A 19918-nucleotide genomic window follows, 5' to 3' on the forward strand; every position below is an offset into this window, starting at 1 on the left:
AGGAGCATCAGTCACTGGGCCTCTGCTCTATTGGCAGGCTGACTACCCCCTACCTCTCTCTGACCCTTGACCTCTTCCCCCCCAGCCTACCTCTCACCGACCCTTGACCTTGCCCTACCTGCCCCCCCCCCCCCCCCCCCAGCCTAGCTCTCTCCACCCTTGACCTCTCCCTCCCTGTTGCCTACCTCTCTCTGACCCTTGACCTCTTCCCCCCCAGCCTACCTCTCTCTGACCCTTGACCTCTTCCCCCCCAGCCTACCTCTCTCTGACCCTTGACCTCTCCCTCCCTGTTGCCTACCTCTCTCTGACCCTTGACCTCTTCCCCCCCAGCCTACCTCTCTCTGACCCTTGACCTCTTCCCCCCCAGCCTACCTCTCTCTGACCCTTGACCTCTCCCCCCCCAGCCTACCTCTCTCTGACCCTTGACCTCTTCCCCCCCAGCCTACCTCTCTCTGACCCTTGACCCCTCCCTCCTCCCCCAGGGGGCTTCATCAGCTTCAACGGCTCGTGGCGGGTGCAGGGCATCCTGGCCATGTCCCGTTCCCTCGGCGACTACCCGCTGAAGCACCTCAACGTGGTCATCCCCGACCCCGACATCATGACCTTTGACCTGGACCAGCAGCAGCCGGGCTTCATGATCCTGGCGTCGGACGGGCTGTGGGACGCCTTCAGCAACGAGGAGGCGGTGCGCTTCATCAGGGAGCGGCTGGACGAGCCGCACTTCGGCGCCAAGAGCCTGGTGCTGCAGTCCTTCTACCGCGGCTGCCCCGACAACATCACCGTCATGGTGGTCAAGTTCAAAGGCAGGGCGCCCGACAAGTAGCAGAGGACCAGTCCGTGTTCTACACACACACACACACATGCACACATATGCACACATGCACACACGCACACACGCACACACACACACACACACACACACACATACACACACACACACACACACACACATACACACACATACATACATACATACATACATACATACATACATACATACATACATACATACATGCACGGGCAAACACACATACATATATATACCATACATATAGATATAGATATATATAGTTATATATAGATATATAATATGTACGTATATACAGTATACATACATACATGCATACATACATACATACATACATACATACATACAATCATATGTGCATACATTTTATATATATATAAATATATACTTATATATACATATCTATACATACATACATACATACATACATACATACACATATATATATATATATACATATATATGTCTCTAGATATACATGTAAATATATACATACATACATACATACATACATACATACATACATACATACATACATACATACATGTTTAAAGATATAGATATCAATGAATGAAAAACAGCCTGTATCTTTGGCAGCAAAGTATTTGTAATGAAAACATCACCGAAATAACTGTACAGAAATGAATCTCTACCACCAGAATCTTTATTTAGAATTTCTTTATTTTTTAATATTCGTTAAGTACAGGTTACTGTCAAGATTGTAACAAATCAGTTATCATTTAGTGTTATCATATATATATATATATATATATATATATATATATATTTATACATACCAGATGTGGCTAATATTGATCTGAACCATATGAGGGTCTGACATTTATGAAAAACGGATGACTTGTTGATCACCTGTGGTAACCCTGCCGATCACTAACAACATTACCCTAGCTAGACTTTATAATCTTTCTTGCCGATAGATTATTAACTACAAATTCATAACCCGCTGGCTGGTGGTCTGAGTGTATCATTTTATCAACGGCATTGCATAATGCACATGACATTGACTAACCTGATTTCATAGTTTGTTCATTTACAATCTTAATGTCTCCAACTTGTATGAAACAAAACAGCTATACTGAAAACACACACGTTTGTCACTATGTCCTTCATCCTCAAGCCATGAAGATCATATCATCCGATCGCTTAGATAAAAATCTACGTTGTAATTGCTCGGCAAATGAATGAGTTGATTTATCTATTGACCATTTGAGAATGTTTGGTTTTGACTGAAATTGTTATTTATTTGATTTGTTCATGTTTATTTGTTTCCCTGTTCTGAACAGTCAAGGTCTACTTCAGGAAACTATTTCACTTGATCAAAAATATCCATATAATATCTCAATAAATAAAACAGTAGTCTTGGGTCAATCTGCAAAACATAGAAACACGCCTTTGAATTAAATATGTACATGTTGCCTTATTTTGTAAAGTGTTTGTCTTTTCAGTTATCAAGCCCGCTGGCAAAGCAAAGGGTTTGAGTCGTTGATGTAATGCAGTTTACTGTCCCATCCGCATCATGCATCGTGAATGTCTCGCTGTTATGACCGACTACACGTCCTGCATTGAAGAGTCTCTGAGAGACAGGAATATCGTAACATGAATGTATATAATAACCCCTTGTTCGTAACACCTATTCGTTTTTTTCAGCGATGACTAAAGTGATGCACCGTCCCTAAAAATAAATATTTACTAGTATAAACTGTTTGTGATTTTTCTGTTTTAATTCCTTTCTAAATAATGTAACACGGAAGAATGCTACAGTGGAGTTTGTACTTGTTTTTCCTGACTTTAATAAATTGTTGAAAAAAAGGAAAGATTTTCGAAGTGTTAATCAAACGGTTGACATTAAACTTGATCAAACAGTTTCCTCCGTGTTTTTAATCTAACTTCAGAATCCAAACCTTTAAAGTGTGGACGGTGTGCTGATGCCCCCTGCTGGTGGATCAGCCTTACCTCACAACCGTTCCATTGAGCCGAAACATCCATTCGATGTTTTTAATCCACCTGGTATTCTTAGACATACGCAATTACCCGGCAATCCATAGTAACCTGAAAGGTACGAATATGTTTGTTGGAGGCCTACCGTCATAATCCCAGGCGTGAAAAAAAAAAACCATAAATAACAAATTATCTAAATTAATGAGAATATACACAACTTTGAGATGAGCTAAATCTATCCCGCGACGACATTGCTCTTGCACGAGTAAGCCGGGAAAACCTTTGCCCCCCCCCGAACCGGCGTCCAAATATAGACCTCCATGGACATGAGCATGTTACGGGGCCGACAGATGTGACCTCACTGAACGGGCCGTCCTCCGGAAACCGGAGACCCCGGGGGCCCGCAGCCCAACCCGTCACCACGACCGCTTACCGACAACCGCGTAACGGCGTGAGGCCGCCTGGTCAGCCACTGCGAGGAGGAGTCTCACTTCCTCTGTGTACATAAGGCATTCCCCAAGTGTCCCGACACACAAGTAAACAGAAGAGAGGCAGGCACTCAAAGACCGGACCAGAGGGCTGTATCTCCAGGGGAAGGCAGAGAGACAGGCAGTCACTCAGAGACCGACCAGAGGGCTGTATCTCCAGGGGAAGGCAGAGAGACAGGCACTGAAAGACCGGACCAGAGGGCTGTATCTCCAGGGGAAGGCAGAGAGACAGGCAGCCACTCAGAGACCGACCAGAGGGCTGTATCTCCAGGGGAAGGCAGAGAGACAGGCACTGAAAGACCGGACCAGAGGGCTGTATCTCCAGGGGAAGGCAGAGAGACAGGCACTCAAAGACCGACCAGAGGGCTGTATCTCCAGGGGAAGGCAGAGAGACAGGCACTCAAAGACCGACCAGAGGGCTGTATCTCCAGGGGAAGGCAGAGAGACAGGCACTCAAAGACCGACCAGAGGGCTGTATCTCCAGGGGAAGGCAGAGAGACAGGCACTGAAAGACCGGACCAGAGGGCTGTATCTCCAGGGGAAGGCAGAGAGACAGGCAGTCACTCAGAGACCGACCAGAGGGCTGTATCTCCAGGGGAAGGCAGAGAGACAGGCACTGAAAGACCGGACCAGAGGGCTGTATCTCCAGGGGAAGGCAGAGAGACAGGCAGTCTCTCAGAGACCGACCAGAGGGCTGTATCTCCAGGGGAAGGCAGAGAGACAGGCAGTCACTCAGAGACCGACCAGAGGGCTGTATCTCCAGGGGAAGGCAGAGAGACAGGCACTCAAAGACCGGACCAGAGGGCTGTATCTCCAGGGGAAGGCAGAGAGACAGGCACTCAAAGACTGGACCAGAGGGCTGTATCTCCAGGGGAAGGCAGAGAGACAGGCACTCAAAGTCCGACCAGAGACAGCTATACTCCAGGGGAAAGCAGCCTTCACACCGGGAAGGAGAACACAGACGCGTCGGCGTCCGGGGTTCATCTCACCGGTGATGGGCGGGATGGAGTCCAGGCGGCGGCAGAGGCAGGCGGGGGGGCAGGTCCTCATGCTGGGGCTGGACGGAGCGGGGAAGACCACCCTGCTCTACAAACTGAAGCACAGCGAGCGCGTGGTCACCGTGCCGACCGTGGGCTTCAACGTGGAGATGCTCGAGACCAGGCGCCCCGAGCTGGAGCTGACGGTGTGGGACGTGGGGGGCCAGGCCCGGATGAGGCCCCAGTGGAGGCACCACTACGCGGACACGGGGGTCCTGGTGTTCGTGGTGGACAGCGGGGACCGGCAGCGGCTGGGGGAGGCCCGAGAGGAGCTGCATCAGGTAGACCCCGGGCCAGAACCGGCCCCTGAATCACCGCAAGGTTACTGAAGAGCAGGCCCCTGGTCTACGGGGCGTTCAAGTCCCCTGGTCTTTGGGGCGTTCAAGCCCCCTGGTCTATGGGGCGTTCAAGCCCCCTGGTCTACGGGGCGTTCAAGCCCCCTGGTCTTTGGGGAGTTCAAGCCCCCTGGTCTATGGGGCGTTCAAGCCCCCTGGTCTATGAGGCGTTCAAGCCCCCTGGTCTATAGGGCGTTCAAGCCCCCTGGTCTATGGGGAGTTCAAGCCCCCTGGTCTATGGGTCGTTCAAGCCCCCTGGTCTATGGGTCGTTCAAGCCCCCTGGTCTATGGGTCGTTCAAGCCCCCTGGTCTATGGGTCGTTCAAGCCCCCTGGTCTATGGGGCGTTCAAGCCCCCTGGTCTATGGGGCGTTCAAGCCCCCTGGTCTATAGGGCGTTCAAGCCCCCTGGTCTATAGGGCGTTCAAGCCCCCTGGTCTTTGGGGAGTTCAAGCCCCCTGGTCTATAGGGCGTTCAAGCCCCCTGGTCTATGGGGAGTTCAAGCCCCCTGGTCTATGAGTCGTTCAAGCCCCCTGGTCTATGGGTCGTTCAAGCCCCCTGGTCTATGGGGAGTTCAAGCCCCCTGGTCTATGGGTCGTTCAAGCCCCCTGGTCTATGAGGCGCCCTCCAGATGAACCAACGGGTTGAATTACGGCCGTTTTATATTTAGATAGTTATTTGAAAGTACAAATTTCCTTGAGATGAGCAATGGTTAAAAACTTTTGCGATAATGTTAGTACACAAGAGAATAAAATAACACAAGCCTAGTAATTTTTTACATATTTTAAAGCCGAAATCGTGCATATTATACCTTTAAGTTAAAAACCCACAACATCAGTGAGCTCTACTACAACGTTTATTTGACTCTGTACTGAACCGCTCTTCTCCCCGCCCAGGTGTTGAGCTGCCAGAGCCTCAGGAGAATCCCTCTCATTGTTCTGGCCAACAAGCAGGACCTGCCTGGAGCTCTGAGCCCCGCCCAGCTCAGTATGCGCCTGGACCTGAGGAGGGCGTGTGGGGAGCGGCTCTGGTTCGTCCAGCCCTGCTCCGCCGCCTCCGGTATGGGGCTGGAGGAGGGGTTCCGGAGGGTGGCCTACCTGCTGAAGACCTGGCTGAGACAGACCTCCAAAGGCTGTTCCGAGACGGTCAAACGTTCAAAGCTTAACTACTTGGCTTTTGTGACGGTGCAACAAGTCCTATGCTTTGTTTGAGGTGCATTGATTCACCGTGGGAATCTTTCTCTTACCTGTGCGTACATCACTGCGGAGTCACGACGGAGGCCCGGTCTGGACCAGCAGAGGTTACGGCGTGTGAACCACTGTGAAGGAGCACGATGAGCCTCATCAGAGTCCATACAAGGACTCTGGGTTTGGGGTGTGCTGCCTGGTGTTTGCTGCCTGCTACCTCGAATCAGGGCGGTTCAAAGCAGTCAGAATGTGCTGGTGGAGCAGGTTGATACGACAATGCTGAGGGGGTTAATATAAATAAATAAATAAATAAAGGCGTATCTATAAATATCTATGTCTATATCTATGTCTATATCTATATCTATATATATATATATATATAATTGTCTACATAAATGTTAAACTGCATTCCAGTTTAGATTACAAACATTTGTCTGTGTCATTTGTTCATATCACTTTAATAAATATTAAAGTATTACGGAAACTTTGACTTGTCTGTTGTCTGTTGCAACAAACCATCACAAAGTGTGAACACGCACCAGAAATGTAATCATAACCCCGACAGAGCAGTTAGGAAGCCAAGTGTATAACCTGTATTATTCTAGCTCTGATAATATGTATCATGACAACAGAAACAAACACTGAGTGTTATTAATTGCTGCTGTGCGGCGTTCCTCAGAGATGACCTGTTCTAGTTAAACCATAATCCCGCTAACCAGACAGACCAATGAAGGGAGAGGGAACTCCCCACCCTTCCTCTCCGCGCCAGGCTGTCCCTCCACCGGCGTTCCCAGCGTGCACCGCGGGCAGACCAGTACAACGCACTCCGCCGACCGCTGAAAAGGGGAACTAGATAAGGGTAGCTCACTAGCGCGATTCGTCGGTAAAAAAGCTATTGATAATAAACCTATTTCAGACATGGCGGACAACGAGAAACTGGACAACCAGCGGTTGAAGAATTTCAAGAACAAGGGCCGTGATTTGGAGGTAAAGTGTGCGAGTTCGGGCCGAGGCGGCGCCGCTCCGAGGCGGCTTCGCCTTCTCCTACGTGACGTCGTTTCTAAATTTTCACGATGTGGAGCTCTGCGCCCATCTTAAGACGGACGGTACCCCGATGTGCTTCGGGATGGTCGGACACACTCCGTGGATCGTGCCCTGGGCCTCCTGTCGTGTTATTCTGGGTTAAAGACGTTACGTGGCCCTGTGTGGAGCAGCTAGGCTAAGGGAGTTAGCTTCCTGTTAGCTCGGCGCTAGAGGGGCCCGCGGGGACACGGCGGCTAGTGACGTTCACTACAGCATGTCCCCAACTAGTTCGGCCTTCACTTTCTCCCCAAGTGTTCCCCCGAAAAGACGTGACATGACATGTGATGAGGGTTGTTTTTTAAAACTCAAATCCCCCCATCGGGAGGCCGACGTTCAGCCCGGGCTGTAGCGTACGGACGCTGCCCCGGTGGTTTAGCCTCCGCTTAGTTAGCTCCGCGTTAGCCGCCGTGCAGCCTGCTGGTCGGTGCTGCTGGGTGCAGAGCCACCCATCCCCCGTCTTCACCACCAAAAACAATGGCGGAATCCGGCTAGCCTGTTAGCTCATCCGATACCTTGGTTGTTTTTTCGATAGAAATACTGAGGGGACTGCTACCGCATTTATACCGAAGTGCGTCCGCACACACACCGCAGGCGACATGAGTACGGGGGAACTTACTTTGCGTTAGTTTTTCATACAGAAGTCGGTTTATATCGAGGTAGCCATCAGCCCTTCGTAGGCTCTCCCAACACACCCAGACAACCCCTGGGTGAAGTTAGAACATGTACCCGGCTGAAGTACATGGCGAGGCCAGTGCGACACAGGGCAGCCGCTTTATACGGTGGTGCGTTTATCTGTTGGGTTTGTGTGGAATGGCAGCCAGGAAGCCAGGCAGCCATCTATTGCTTCATTCGTTAACAGTCCCATTTTAGGATGTAGACGACAAAACGTCCCGATTAAGATTTACAAAACGTTCTCGATTCCATGTATGATCCCATTTAAAACTATTTTTGTGACCGACACACTGATAACCTATAGAATGTGTATGTGATCTACATCTTGAGGGATAAGTACAACGAGTGCTTGTCTTTGCCATGTCATATGACGCAAAGTTGTGTTAAAAGTGACGCACTTTTGGTCGCTGCATTGCCTGATCTGAGAGATCCGCTCCAAACTGTGGTCTTTAACATACACTACAATGCAGTTCTATGTCTGTCACGTTACTGTGTACGTGTTGGATGAAGCCATGACCAAAGTATTTTGCATCTTGTTCTGCAGACTATGAGAAGACAAAGGACTGAAGTCGTTGTGGAACTGCGAAAGGTAACCATAGTTAACACCTTTTTTTTGCTGTCAAGAACACCCCCCAAAAATGTAAACTGTTGGTTCGTCTTTGCTAAGGAATTTCAAATGGTTTGACCTCTTTTGCATCTCTCTCCCTCCCACAGAACAAACGAGATGAACACCTTCTAAAAAGGAGAAATGTTCCTCACGAGGACATCTGTGAGGACTCTGATGCTGATGGAGATTTCCGATCGGTATTGATCAACCTCACTTTCCCCCCCTCATCTTTCATTGAATCTGTCCGCCTGTAGCATTCTAGTTCTGGGAGGGGAGGGTTGTATCATGGGATCCCCGCTGTGTGGTAGATGAGCAGGCTTGGACCATCTCGTTGGGCTTTACTCTACTAAGTAAAAGTAATGCACTGTATTGTGCCTCTAAATCAGTCCTGGGTTTTCAGACTTTGTTTTCCGCAGTGTAGTCCATGGCACTAAACACGTCAAACTTTACTCAGGCTGAAACATTAGGGATTGGAACAGGATTAGAGTTTTGTAACCTTGATTTACATCAACAACCCTAAAATAGCCTAAAATTAGATGTTGTCATTAAAGCACACCAACAACCGTTGTTTACAGCTCTTGAGTTTTCCATACGGTGCATGTATCCAGGCGTCACACGGTATTCGGATGGTTTTCCTGTGCTGTGATGTGATTTAATGGCTCCAATTTATCTTGGATACTTGGAACCATGGCTAGCTGTTAGTTTTATAGCGGGTCGGGTGTGTGTGTGTGGGAGAAGGTACTTCCGATGATTGGGTCACAATGTGTAAGACGGCTCAATCCAGAAGCTCAAATTGATTACTGAACAAATTATTCCTTTCGCTTATCCCGTGGTGTACCCGTTGGATACATGCATCCATTTTGTTCCAACAACTTCCCAACAACACAACATTAGCTACGAGGACACCAGAATGTGTTCCGGTCTCTGCCCCCCCCCCCCCCCCCCTTTTTCAAATCACCGGGCAATCGAGACCAGTAGGCAACCATATGGAGAGTAATTGAAAGAGTCTGAGATAATCTGCCTAATGCCGGAGAATGAGACGTGCAGCATACAGTCCAACAATCAAAGGGAGCCAAGAATAGCACTGAGTCTTATTTTGTGTGTGTTTTAAGACTTCATGATTTAAAGGACTACGCTTACCGTATCCTGACTGTATAGCTAGAGGAGACCTTGCAGAAAACTGGGGTGACAGACTCCCTAGGGTGTCTGCGAGCATCGACTCTGCAGAGGGTTCCCATAGCTAGGCTGTGACGGTCTGGCTGTTGTCTGCGGGGGTTTGGGAAATGTATCCATGTCTGCGTTGCTTGATTTGAGATGGAGGTGTGTGCGTGTGTGTTTTGTTCTCCCAAGTGTATTTCTGACATGGATTGCATGCTTGCTAACAAACGTTGTTCCTCTGTCTTTCAGCAAAACACCTCTCTTGAAGCAATAGTACAAGTAAGTTTCGACATTTGTTTCTTCATCACCCTACTTGGGTTAACGTCTCTATGATTAGCGGTCTACTGTCCTTCGCTGTTGGATGGGATTAATTTACGTGTGTGGGCGTGTAAAGCCAGCGATGTGATGGAGCCGATGTCGCGGTGCCCTCCTGACCAGTGTCTGTTGTGTTGCAGAATGCCACCAGTGATAACCAGGGTGTGCAGCTGAGTGCAGTCCAGGCTGCCAGGTACGTCCCCCCCTCCGCACCACGTGGGCCCAGCCTCTTGTTGCCCTTTCTCTTTGGCCTTTTGGATGTTGAGTGATTTGATTTCCTCAACACCGGTTTTTTGTGGCGGGGTATTCTGCCCCGTCACCCCTCGTTTAAAAACATACCAACGGCACTCGGTACGTTGTTAAATGTGTATCGAAGCCGCACCCTGCATTGCATCAGCCAGGCCTCAGCGCGGCTATCTTTGCGCGATTTGAATGTTTTGAATGGACTGATTCACACTTGAGATTGTAAGGTCAGTGACTTCATAACTTATAATCAAACTTTGTTTCAATCGGTCACAGGTTGCAAATTAATACAGAACATGAATCTCTTGAAAGCAAGCTTGACGGATTTCACGAGCGTTCGTGAAATCCGTCGGGAGCGTTCAATCCTTCCCTTTTTCTGCCGGTCCCTTCTCCTCTGTGGTTGGCCATTACTTATTTTAGGTATTGCCCCTGTCGAACAAATGCTGCACGTTTCTGGTCAACAGCCTCTGACAGCCCCCCCCCCCTTTGTCTCTCCAGGAAGTTGTTATCCAGTGACCGGAACCCCCCCATAGATGACCTCATCAAGTCCGGGATCCTGCCGATCCTCGTGCACTGTCTGGACAGAGATGACAAGTAAGGACTCGCGGGGTCAGAGGTCACCTAGACTCTGTACAGCGACCCCTTCCACGCACTGAGGGTGGCGTCCGTTTGTGTGGCGCGCCGCTGCGTCCGACCTGCTCCGGCGAGAACGTGACGTCATTTCCTGTCTTGCAGCACTTGGCTAGTCGTCGTTTATTGTTAGCTCCATTAGCCTCTTTAGCAAACCAGCTCGAAAACAAACGGCACAACTTTAAGTTGCGTTGCACGCACAGCCGTACCGTGCAACGCATCAATTGGTCGTCTGAATAAAGTAGCAATTGAATAGCGAGTGGGACCGAATGGGGGGGGGCCTTCCTCCATGAAATGGCACAAGAAAGCTGGGAGATTTACGACTAGCACGTACCGGAGTACCATACAAATGGATTACACCTTTATTGTATGTCATACTTGGTTGTGTAGCAGCTTATTCACGCTATCTTTGTTGTGTACGGGAAATGGTAAACCGAGCAACTGTTGGTGCCTGGCACTTGGTTCTATGAACATCCTTAATGTACCGACGGAGGCATGAAGTGGTTTCACTTCTTCTGACAAGTGTACTTATTTTGTGTCGCTTTGGATAAAATCGTCTGCTGAGTGTAAGGTCGCACAGAGAACCAAGCAGGCTGATGACGGAGCGGGTTCCTCCTCGGCGCGTGGAGCTCCTCTTGGCTTCGGAGTCGTTGTTCTCCTCTCGTGCTTGTGGGGGGTTCAGCCCGGCCTACATGTCTTAGCAGGGCGCTGCACGGCTTTGCAAATGGGTTCTGTCTTCACGTTTTGAGCGACCGCAGAATATGAACGCCTCGTGGGCGTCCCTGCTGGGCGTGAGGGCCTCCTCCCCCAGGGGTGGCGTCTCGCTCACACCTCTCTCCTCCCCCCCCAGCCCCTCCCTCCAGTTCGAGGCTGCCTGGGCGCTGACCAACATCGCGTCGGGGACCTCCGAGCAGACCCAGGCCGTGGTCCAGTCCAGTGAGTATACACCTGTTTGACCAGGGTGAAGTGTGCGTGGCGGGGGAGAGCGCGTACCACTGAAGGCCCAGGCCGTACCGCAGCGAGCCCCCGGGGTCGACTCCTACCCGGGGTCCTTTTGCGGCATGTCTGCCCCTCTCCCCCATAACCTTCCGGTCTCACTCACTCTTAAATATAACGGATAAAAACCTCCAATATATCGTAAAAAGTTAAAGTATGACATGCGCCCCCCCCCCCCCCCCCCTTGTCTGTCGAGCGGGGGAGGCGGGCGGATGTGAGCGACGGAGCCGTGCTCAGGATGTGTGAGGGTTTCACATCCGGCCGTGGTCGCGGTGATCCGGGGGCGGCGGGTGGTGGTGGTGGGGGCCGTGTGTGACCGCTTTGCTTTCCCCTGTAGACGCTGTGCCTCTGTTCCTGAGGCTGCTCCACTCCACCCACCAGAACGTGTGCGAGCAGGCCGTCTGGGCCCTGGGGAACATCATCGGTGAGTGATCGGGCGCCGCCGTTGGAGCGCGGGTTACCGTCGCTGGCAGTAGCTTGTTTTAACTTTTTTTCTAAAATGCATTTTAAATGATGGCGCCGTCTTTTCCCTCCGGCTGACTTGCCTCTCAGATTGTGTAGAGGGAGGACTTCCTCGTATATCTTTAAATGCGCCAGAGTTGACGGCGTGTGTCAAGACTCACTTGTTCAGAGTTCACCTAGACACCCCTCTTACCCCCCCCCCCCCCCCACACCCCACAACCCTTTTACGCACTTAGTGTGTGTTGTACATCCTGGCCCTTAAAAACAGTACTCAGTGTTTTGTAGCTTCTTATCCTAGCTATCTTTGTTGTTTCGGGGAACGGGTTAACCTAGTGATGGTTAGTGCTTGGCACTTGGTTCTATGAACATCCTCACTGTACCGACAGCGACGTATCGTTGTTTCTCCTTCTTCGGAGACATGTAGTTATTGTAAATCCCCTTGGATTAAAGGCGTCTGCTGAATGTAAAGGTGTGTCCTTCCAGGTGACGGCCCGCAGTGCAGAGACTACGTCATCAGCCTGGGCGTGGTCAAGCCCCTTCTGTCCTTCATCAGCCCCTCCATCCCCATCACCTTCCTCCGCAACGTCACCTGGGTCATGGTGAACCTCTGCCGCCACAAGGACCCGCCTCCCCCCATGGAGACCATCCAGGAGGTCAGTGCCGGGGATGCAAATTATCGAGTGTTTCATCTTATCGATCGATGATCGATTAATTGATAAGCGGCAATTCTTCTGAGAAGCTGAATTTCCTTCTGAATGTGACACATTTAGGTGGTAATTCAACAAAGTCGTTTAGTTGTTGTGCTTTAAATTACTTCCACATATTGTGCATTTGGCGTCTTTGTCGTCATTAACCAACTTAAAGTGGCTCCGTACTGCACTCCGTTTTGCCCTCTTCATCGTGTCAGTGTCCCGCTTTTCGTTTGTCTTGTCCTGCTTCGCTTGTGTTCCCGCTTGTGTTTCCGCGTGTGCGTCAAGTACGTCTGGCGTCAAGCGCGCCAAGCGCGCCCTCGCGTGGACTGGTGGGGAATTACGGGTTAAAAACGCGATTAATTGCAAGTAATTTATTTTAATCGAGTAATCTCTTATCGACAATTAATCGATAATCGATTAATTGTTTGCATCCCTATGCCCTACATTCACCCATTTGTTCACACATCATTGGCGGAGTCATGCAGGGCGACAGCCAGCTCACTTCGTCCCGCAGCTCGGAGGAGCCGAGAATCAAACTAGCAACCTTCCGGTTGCCAGCCAACCCGCTCTACCTCCCGAGCCAAATTTACTTTAACTCCAACATTCCCATTGAAATTACGTTTCTTTCAAATATTGTCTCCCGAGGGAATGGTGGATCTATTGGTGAACGTGTGGTCCTTCAGACGCTAGTCCGCTGCTAGTCCAGTGATGGGACTCTGAGCAGTCTGGCAGCAGGAAGTGGAGGTGTGCTCCGCCTCCACAGCTGTTGGGGTTGTATCGCGTCAAAACCGTTCAACGTTAACGTGACCCGCTGCACTTTGTCTCTGCCTCACACAGACTACCGCAAACCCTTTCTATGCTTGGGTTTAGCCCCACTGGATAATCAAATGACCGCTTCGGTCAGTTGAGTATGAGTGCTGAACAGGATTAAGCATCCACCAGCAGCTCTAGGGGCTGTTGACCTCTGACCTTATGGCTGGATGGATGGATGGATGGAAGGAAGTTGGTTCAGTGCGCGCCGTTACTTGACGCTCTTCCATTTGTCTTCCTCCTCAGATTCTCCCGGCGCTGTGCGTGCTGATCCACCACACCGATGTCAGTGTGAGTATCCCTGCCTCTTGCATCGGGGTCGTTGTGTACTCCTTTACTCCTTTACTTAAGTCCCCGCCGCGCCCCTGAAGCCTCTGACGCCTCCTCTCCTCCCCTCAGATCCTGGTCGACACGGTGTGGGCCCTGTCCTACCTGACGGACGCCGGCAACGAGCAGATCCAGATGGTCATCGACTCGGGCATCGTGCCCCACCTGGTGCCTCTGCTCAGCCACCAAGAGGTCAAAGTTCAGGTATGGAGGGCGCCCCTGGAGGTCACCCTGCCTCCTCAGGAGCTGGAGAAGAAAGACCCAGACCTGAGTAGAACATCCAGAGTTTAATCGAGTCGATATACTTTTAGATGTACAATATGTCCTGAAGGATGACCTCTTAATGTCCGGTCTGAGGGGGGGCTGGACCCCTGTGGTCCTGAGAAGGTCCCTGACAGTAAACACGACACAACAACGTGGAGGCCAACGTGCTATGCTGACAGTGTTGCCAGATTGGGTGGGAAATATGGCCTAATCTGGCAACACTGCCAAACCTGTCTTATTTCATCTGACCAAATGTTATACTTAATACTTACTGCACCGCGGGTCAGAGGCAAACAACATTTCGGTTCTTTTATTTGTCTTTGTACTTCCCTCCTCCCAACTGTCATCCCTCCCAACTGTCATCCCTCCCTCACTGTCTCCTCCCTCCCCCACTGACTCCTCCCTCCCCCACTGACCCCTCCCCCACTGACTCCGCCCCCCTCTGACTCCTCCCCCAGACGGCGGCGCTGCGGGCCGTGGGGAACATCGTGACGGGAACAGACGAGCAGACCCAGGTGGTCCTGAACTGTGACGCCCTGAGCCACTTCCCCTCCCTGCTGACGCACCCCAAGGAGAAGATCAACAAGGTACCCCCCCCCCCCCACACACACACACACACAGGGGGGCCGCGTCCGGAGTGATGAAACGAGGAGGGGCCGCTGGTGTGACTGTCTTAGAACACGGGGGGGGGGGGGGGGGTTAAGGTCAGAGCTAGGGGGGCTGGCCCGCCGTGGGACGGTGAAGAGGACCAGCGGTGTGTAGCAGAGGGGGGGGGCAGAGTAGGCGTGTGAGTGTGTCCGTGTGCGTGAGCCACCGGGGGGGTGCGGGGGCTCTGCAGGCCAACGGGTCGCTGCGGAAACAGAAGTGCATCTGAGGCCGGGCCCGCCCCGTTCAGAGGCCCCCCCCGGGGGCCCGGCCGGTGATTAGAGCCTCGTTTGGCCCCCGCCCCGCCCGGAGCGGCCCCTCCTACCGCACCGCCCGGCGGCCCGCTCCCCAGCGGGCGCCGGGCGGGCTCTGATCCGGACTGGCAACGACGGAGCGCGGCGCTCAGCGCGGAGGCCCTGTGGTGACGGCAGCGCTGTGTTGTCCCTCCCGTCCTGTAGGAGGCGGTGTGGTTCCTGTCAAACATCACGGCGGGAAACCAGCAGCAGGTGCAGGCGGTCATCGACGCCAAGCTGGTGGCCATGATCATTCACCTGCTGGACAAGGTGAGGCTCTAACCGCCCGCTCAGGGGGAAGCCATGGGCAGGATTATTATTGGCAATGTTGAAGTCACCTTTATTATTTTAAAGACAAGATTCATATATTCAGTATTTCTCCAAAAAAAACAAAGGTAAATTAGAAAAATGTCAAATCTTAAATGATCTACAAATAGTTATCAAGCTGTTCTTGATAACTATTTCTATAAAACATTTATGAATCAAATAAATATACCAAAAGAATGTATAATAATAGTAATGGTTTCAACTCGATTATTAGTTTGAAGTCGCCATCTAACTTTGATCGATTGCCCCGCGCTCGTCTCCATGGCGTTAACATCCCTCTGTGCGTCCACAGGGGGACTTCGGCACCCAGAAGGAGGCTGCCTGGGCCATCAGCAACCTGACCATCAGCGGGAGGAAGGACCAGGTGAGCGCTCCGCTTGGCCTCGCTCTGCGTGCCTCACTTTAAGATGATGGAATAGATGTGTTTTGGTTGCCACACACTGGAGACATTCAAGTTTATTTTTTTTGATTTTCGTTTAATAAATCATCCTAAACCCAAAATTCGGATTACGATTAAAATCCATTAATGGCCCGGCCCTACTCTGTCACCGAGCGCTCCGGTCTCTCTGTCACCGAGCGCTCCGGTCTCTCTGTCACCGAGCGCTCCGGTCTCTCTGTCACCGAGCGCTCCGGTCTCTCTGTCACCGAGCGCTCCGGTCTCTCTGTCACCGAGCGCTCCGGTCTCTCTGTCACCGAGCGCTCCGGTCTCTCCTGTACCGACCGCTCCGGTCTCACCTGCGCCCTCCTCCCACCAGGTGGCCCACCTGATCGAGAAGCAGGTCATCCCGCCGTTCTGCAACCTGCTGACGGTGAAGGACGCCCAGGTGGTGCAGGTGGTGCTCGACGGCCTCAGCAACATCCTCAAGATGGCCGACGACGAGGCGGAGACCATCGCCAACCTCATCGAAGAGTGTGGAGGTCAGTGAGGCCCCTCCCATCACCACGAACAAACCGCGCACAAACTGCATGTTAGGGCTTCTGTATCGCTGTGAGGTGATACTAACATGTAGTTTGTGGCTAACCAGTCACCAACGACATGTTAAGGCTCCTGTATCGCAGTGAGGTGACCCTCACATGCAGTTCCCCACTATTCACACTATAAGACTGGAAAAATAAACAAGATAACACTTTTTGCCGGGATTTATTTGTTTTTATTAGCGTGACAACTGACATTTTGAGATAAACAATATCCCGAGTTTGAGATCTCAATCATGGGGTATTGCCCAATATGCCGAGGGGTTCACGTGTAGCATATACTAACATCCTAATAATGATGTGAATGCGACCTGCTTGTCTCCCAAGGTTTGGAGAAGGTGGAGCAGCTGCAGAACCATGAAAATGAAGACATCTACAAGCTGGCCTATGAAATCATCGACCAGTTCTTCTCTTCTGATGATGTGAGTGACCTTTTGGCTTCCGTCATGAGGGCGGAGTCTCCTCCTCACTTTAAGAGCGGCTCCGTTTCCTTCCTGGGTTAGATGGTCGGTCGATGATTAAATGACATGCTGAACCTCCCAGTAGAGAATCCCTGTAGTGTAGTAATAATACATTTAACTTGTATAGCGCTTTTCTTAATACTCAAAGACGTTTTACAGAGTGAACACAAAATAAAATATATATATATAATGGGTAGCTAAAAAACTGAAATAGGTAGATAAAACTAGGAATAATTGAATGGGGGATGGGAAGCGATGTTGAGGTGGTTTTCGAGGGCCTGTTTGAACGGAGTGTTAGTTTAGTGGGTGGACTGGGCCTTCAGCAGTCATGTGACCTGGCAGCGGCTCTAACTAGGGCTGGACCGTTGGGCCTAAATAAATATTTTTTGTTAGGATTTAATTTGAAGATTAACAATGATTAACAAAGGTTAGGTTTCCACAGACTTAAGGCAATCTGTAAACACTAACTTTTTTCAGTGCATGCTGCCATGATGCTTTTACTCGTTAAAAAAATAAAATAAATGAACATATTTTTTTCAATCGATTTTCTTTAAAAGAAAAATTGATTATTGACCATAAATTCGAAGTATGTTTAAAAGCGGATTAGTGGGCCAGCTGTAGCTCTAACGCGGTACCGTGGTTGTGGTTCCAGATCGACGAGGACAACGCGCTGGTCCCGGAGGCCATCCAGGGGGGCACCTACGGCTTCAACTCCTCCACCAACGTGCCCGCAGAGGGGTTCCAGTTCTAGAGGGCTTTCTCCGGGGTACTCTGGAGCTTTGTTTGCGACGCAGCACTCTGTTCAACATAAAAAAAAATTAGAGAGAAAGAGCGAGAAAGAGTGCGAGAGTGTGAAAGAATTAGATCCATTGTGCTTGGCTCGCGGGATCCATGGCAGCATCTTTATCCGAAGGAGGAAGAAAGTGCGGATTTCATTTGGCGTCCAGGGTGGCGTGGCCGCGGGCGGGCTGAGTCGGCGAGTGGGTGCGAATGAGAATGAGTGGCTACATGTTGCAAAAAAACATCTCCATCGAAACGCGTGGGCGGGACGCGCCGACGACCACGGCCGCCGCGTAACCGGCGCCGTCGGCGACCACCACACAAAAACCCAACGGGAAACTTACCTTCAAACCAGAACAAAAACACGAGCGGCGCGACGTTCCGCCCGGAGAACCACGGACACAAAATCATAATCCGGCGATTCCAACACACAGATAACGGCGGGACTCGACCACGACAACAACACACAAAAAGCGGTAATTATGAACCGAGATGAACCATAGCGCAATTTCTGCGGTCCTCCGACCAGGTGGGGGCGCCGCCCTCGCAGCCCCCCCACCCCCACCGCCCCCCCCCCCCCCAATCGGCGACGCTATCAGACATGTGTGTGAATGGACCCATTGTGTCTGAATGTCTGGACTCAGTGCTTGGAGCCAGGTTCATCTTCTCCAACAAGAGGCCCCCCTCCCTCCCCCCCGCCAGGTGGGTGGGGCCGCGAGTCCAGCAGTGCTGCAAGAGAATGGACGTGTGTGTGTGTGTGCGTGCGTGGCGCGTGTGTGTGCGTGCGTGTGTGACATGATGGGAGCCCATGCTGAGAGCGAGAGAAAGGTGTTTGTGTGCGTGCACGTGTGTGTGAGGGGGGGGGGGGGGGTGAATGCAGATACTAATCAAACAACTGAAGAGAAACAAAAACCAAGAAGAGGATTGTCACGAGAGAAGAGTTGCCTTTTGCGAGAGGCGCAGATCTACACATCGCGGACGGACGGGCTGCGGATATATATAAAGAAAAACACAACAAAAAAGTCATCACACAGATATTTTTTTGTTTGATTTATTAAGTTAGTATTAATTAACACTGGACGATGCTCCGTCCCGGGGTGGGGCGGTGGTGCGTTGTGCTACGACGCACCTGGCGGCGTTTGGGCTTTCGTTTGGCCTCCAGTGTGTTCCTTTTTATTATGTGATTTATTCTTTTTATTTTCAGCTTTTAGTTTCATTGCTTGTGTAACGGTGACCGGTGAGGGAACCCCCGTCACTCCCCCCCAGCCCCCCCCCAAGCCCCCACCCACCACCACATCGCTAACCCCCTGCTCTGAGACTGAGAGAGATCCATCATGCATCATATTCAACCGGACGACTGCAACCTGCCCCCTTGAGAACCCTTCTGTCGTTTCGTTCCTTCGTCCTGTTGCCATAGATCCCCCCCCCTCCCCCCCGGGACATTACAACTAATGGCCATTTTATGTAGGTTTTGTGATTCCTAACCTTTTTTTTTTTTTTGCATGTACCTAACTATAGCACAGTTGTTTTTTTAGGGTCTTTTAGTTTCCTTAGGCTGTGTACACAATGTAATTTTGATTTTTAAGTCAAACTGTGCTGTTGAAACGTTACATGTCTCCCCCCCCCTCCCCTCGACTCCCTACTCAACAGAAGCTCCATCGTTTTGCACATACTCTGCAAAGTAATGTCTGTGGGTCGATGTGATGGTTCCACAGGTTCTCCCGCCGGCGATCCAGAGCCCCCTCCCACACGGTCCTCTCTCTGTCCGTGCGTTTTTAGGGAGACGTAGAGAAAAAAAAAAAAGATTGACACTGTTTTTGTTTTCCAGAAGCGGTGATATGGTATCTGCTTCTATCAGCTCAACTAAAAGGGGATGCAACCCCACCCCCCCCCCCCCCCCGTTTGCTCAAGGGTTAAAGGTGCCCTGTGTGTCAAAATGGAGCTATCCTTCGTTTCTCTTTTAAAAAAAAAAGGCCCATTGAAAGTTACCTTGCGACCCCCCCCCCCCCCCCCCCCCCTCCCCCAAGCCCCCTCTTCTATACCTTAGGGGTAAAGCGAACCTCCCCATCTTATTTGTGTTGAGAAACACTGTAGTGAAAAGGTAAACCTTGTGGTCATAAACTTCTGTTGAACCTAGGGTCTTTTTTTGCAGCATTCCTTGTTGGCAAAAAAAAATGTGGTTTCAAATCTAAATTTATGACATGGTAGAAAAAAAGGTGGGGCTCGATTTGTCGGGAGATGGGCTGCTACGTGATAGGTTGTCTAAGAGAAAATAAATAGTGAAACCCAAACTCAACCGTGTGTGTGTGTGTGTGTGTAATTTATTCCTAAATAGTCGTGTATGAATGTGCTTTCTTACATTGTAGA

General features: G+C 50.7%; 3 protein-coding genes across 4 annotated transcripts; all 3 read left to right on the forward strand.

The window, feature by feature from the left end:
* Positions 1 to 469: 469 nt before the first annotated feature.
* On the forward strand, positions 470 to 2694 carry ppm1lb (protein phosphatase, Mg2+/Mn2+ dependent, 1Lb; the record flags this gene model as incomplete). The annotated part of the gene is made up of 1 exon (XM_060075128.1): positions 470 to 2694. A coding segment is annotated over one exon (354 nt), but the record flags the coding sequence as incomplete, so codon positions are not given.
* A 532-nt stretch (positions 2695 to 3226) lies between these two features.
* Positions 3227 to 6798, forward strand: LOC132474423 (uncharacterized). Its single transcript, XM_060075127.1, has 2 exons — positions 3227 to 4573; positions 5521 to 6798. Exons 1-2 carry the CDS (start codon positions 4250 to 4252, stop codon positions 5833 to 5835), a joined length of 639 nt encoding a protein of 212 aa, XP_059931110.1. The 5' UTR covers positions 3227 to 4249; the 3' UTR covers positions 5836 to 6798.
* On the forward strand, positions 6661 to 19847 carry kpna4 (karyopherin alpha 4 (importin alpha 3)). Of its 2 annotated transcripts, none has more exons than XM_060075119.1 (17): positions 6661 to 6798; positions 8111 to 8155; positions 8281 to 8370; positions 9581 to 9610; positions 9787 to 9839; positions 10388 to 10483; positions 11370 to 11455; positions 11853 to 11939; positions 12461 to 12630; positions 13726 to 13770; positions 13879 to 14010; positions 14529 to 14657; positions 15174 to 15278; positions 15628 to 15699; positions 16091 to 16253; positions 16638 to 16732; positions 17424 to 19847. In XM_060075119.1, exons 1-17 carry the CDS (start codon positions 6730 to 6732, stop codon positions 17520 to 17522), a joined length of 1566 nt encoding a protein of 521 aa, XP_059931102.1. In that variant the 5' UTR covers positions 6661 to 6729; the 3' UTR covers positions 17523 to 19847. The 2 variants fall into 2 exon arrangements, with proteins under 2 accessions (XP_059931102.1, XP_059931103.1); XM_060075120.1 differs by lacking the exon at positions 17424 to 19847 and adding an exon at positions 17393 to 17413 and having other exon boundaries at positions 16638 to 16795.
* The last annotated feature ends 71 nt before the right edge of the window (positions 19848 to 19918 follow it).

The sequence above is a fragment of the Gadus macrocephalus genome, chromosome 16 (assembly GCF_031168955.1).
Source record: "Gadus macrocephalus chromosome 16, ASM3116895v1".
Taxonomy (NCBI): Eukaryota; Metazoa; Chordata; class Actinopteri; order Gadiformes; family Gadidae; genus Gadus; species Gadus macrocephalus.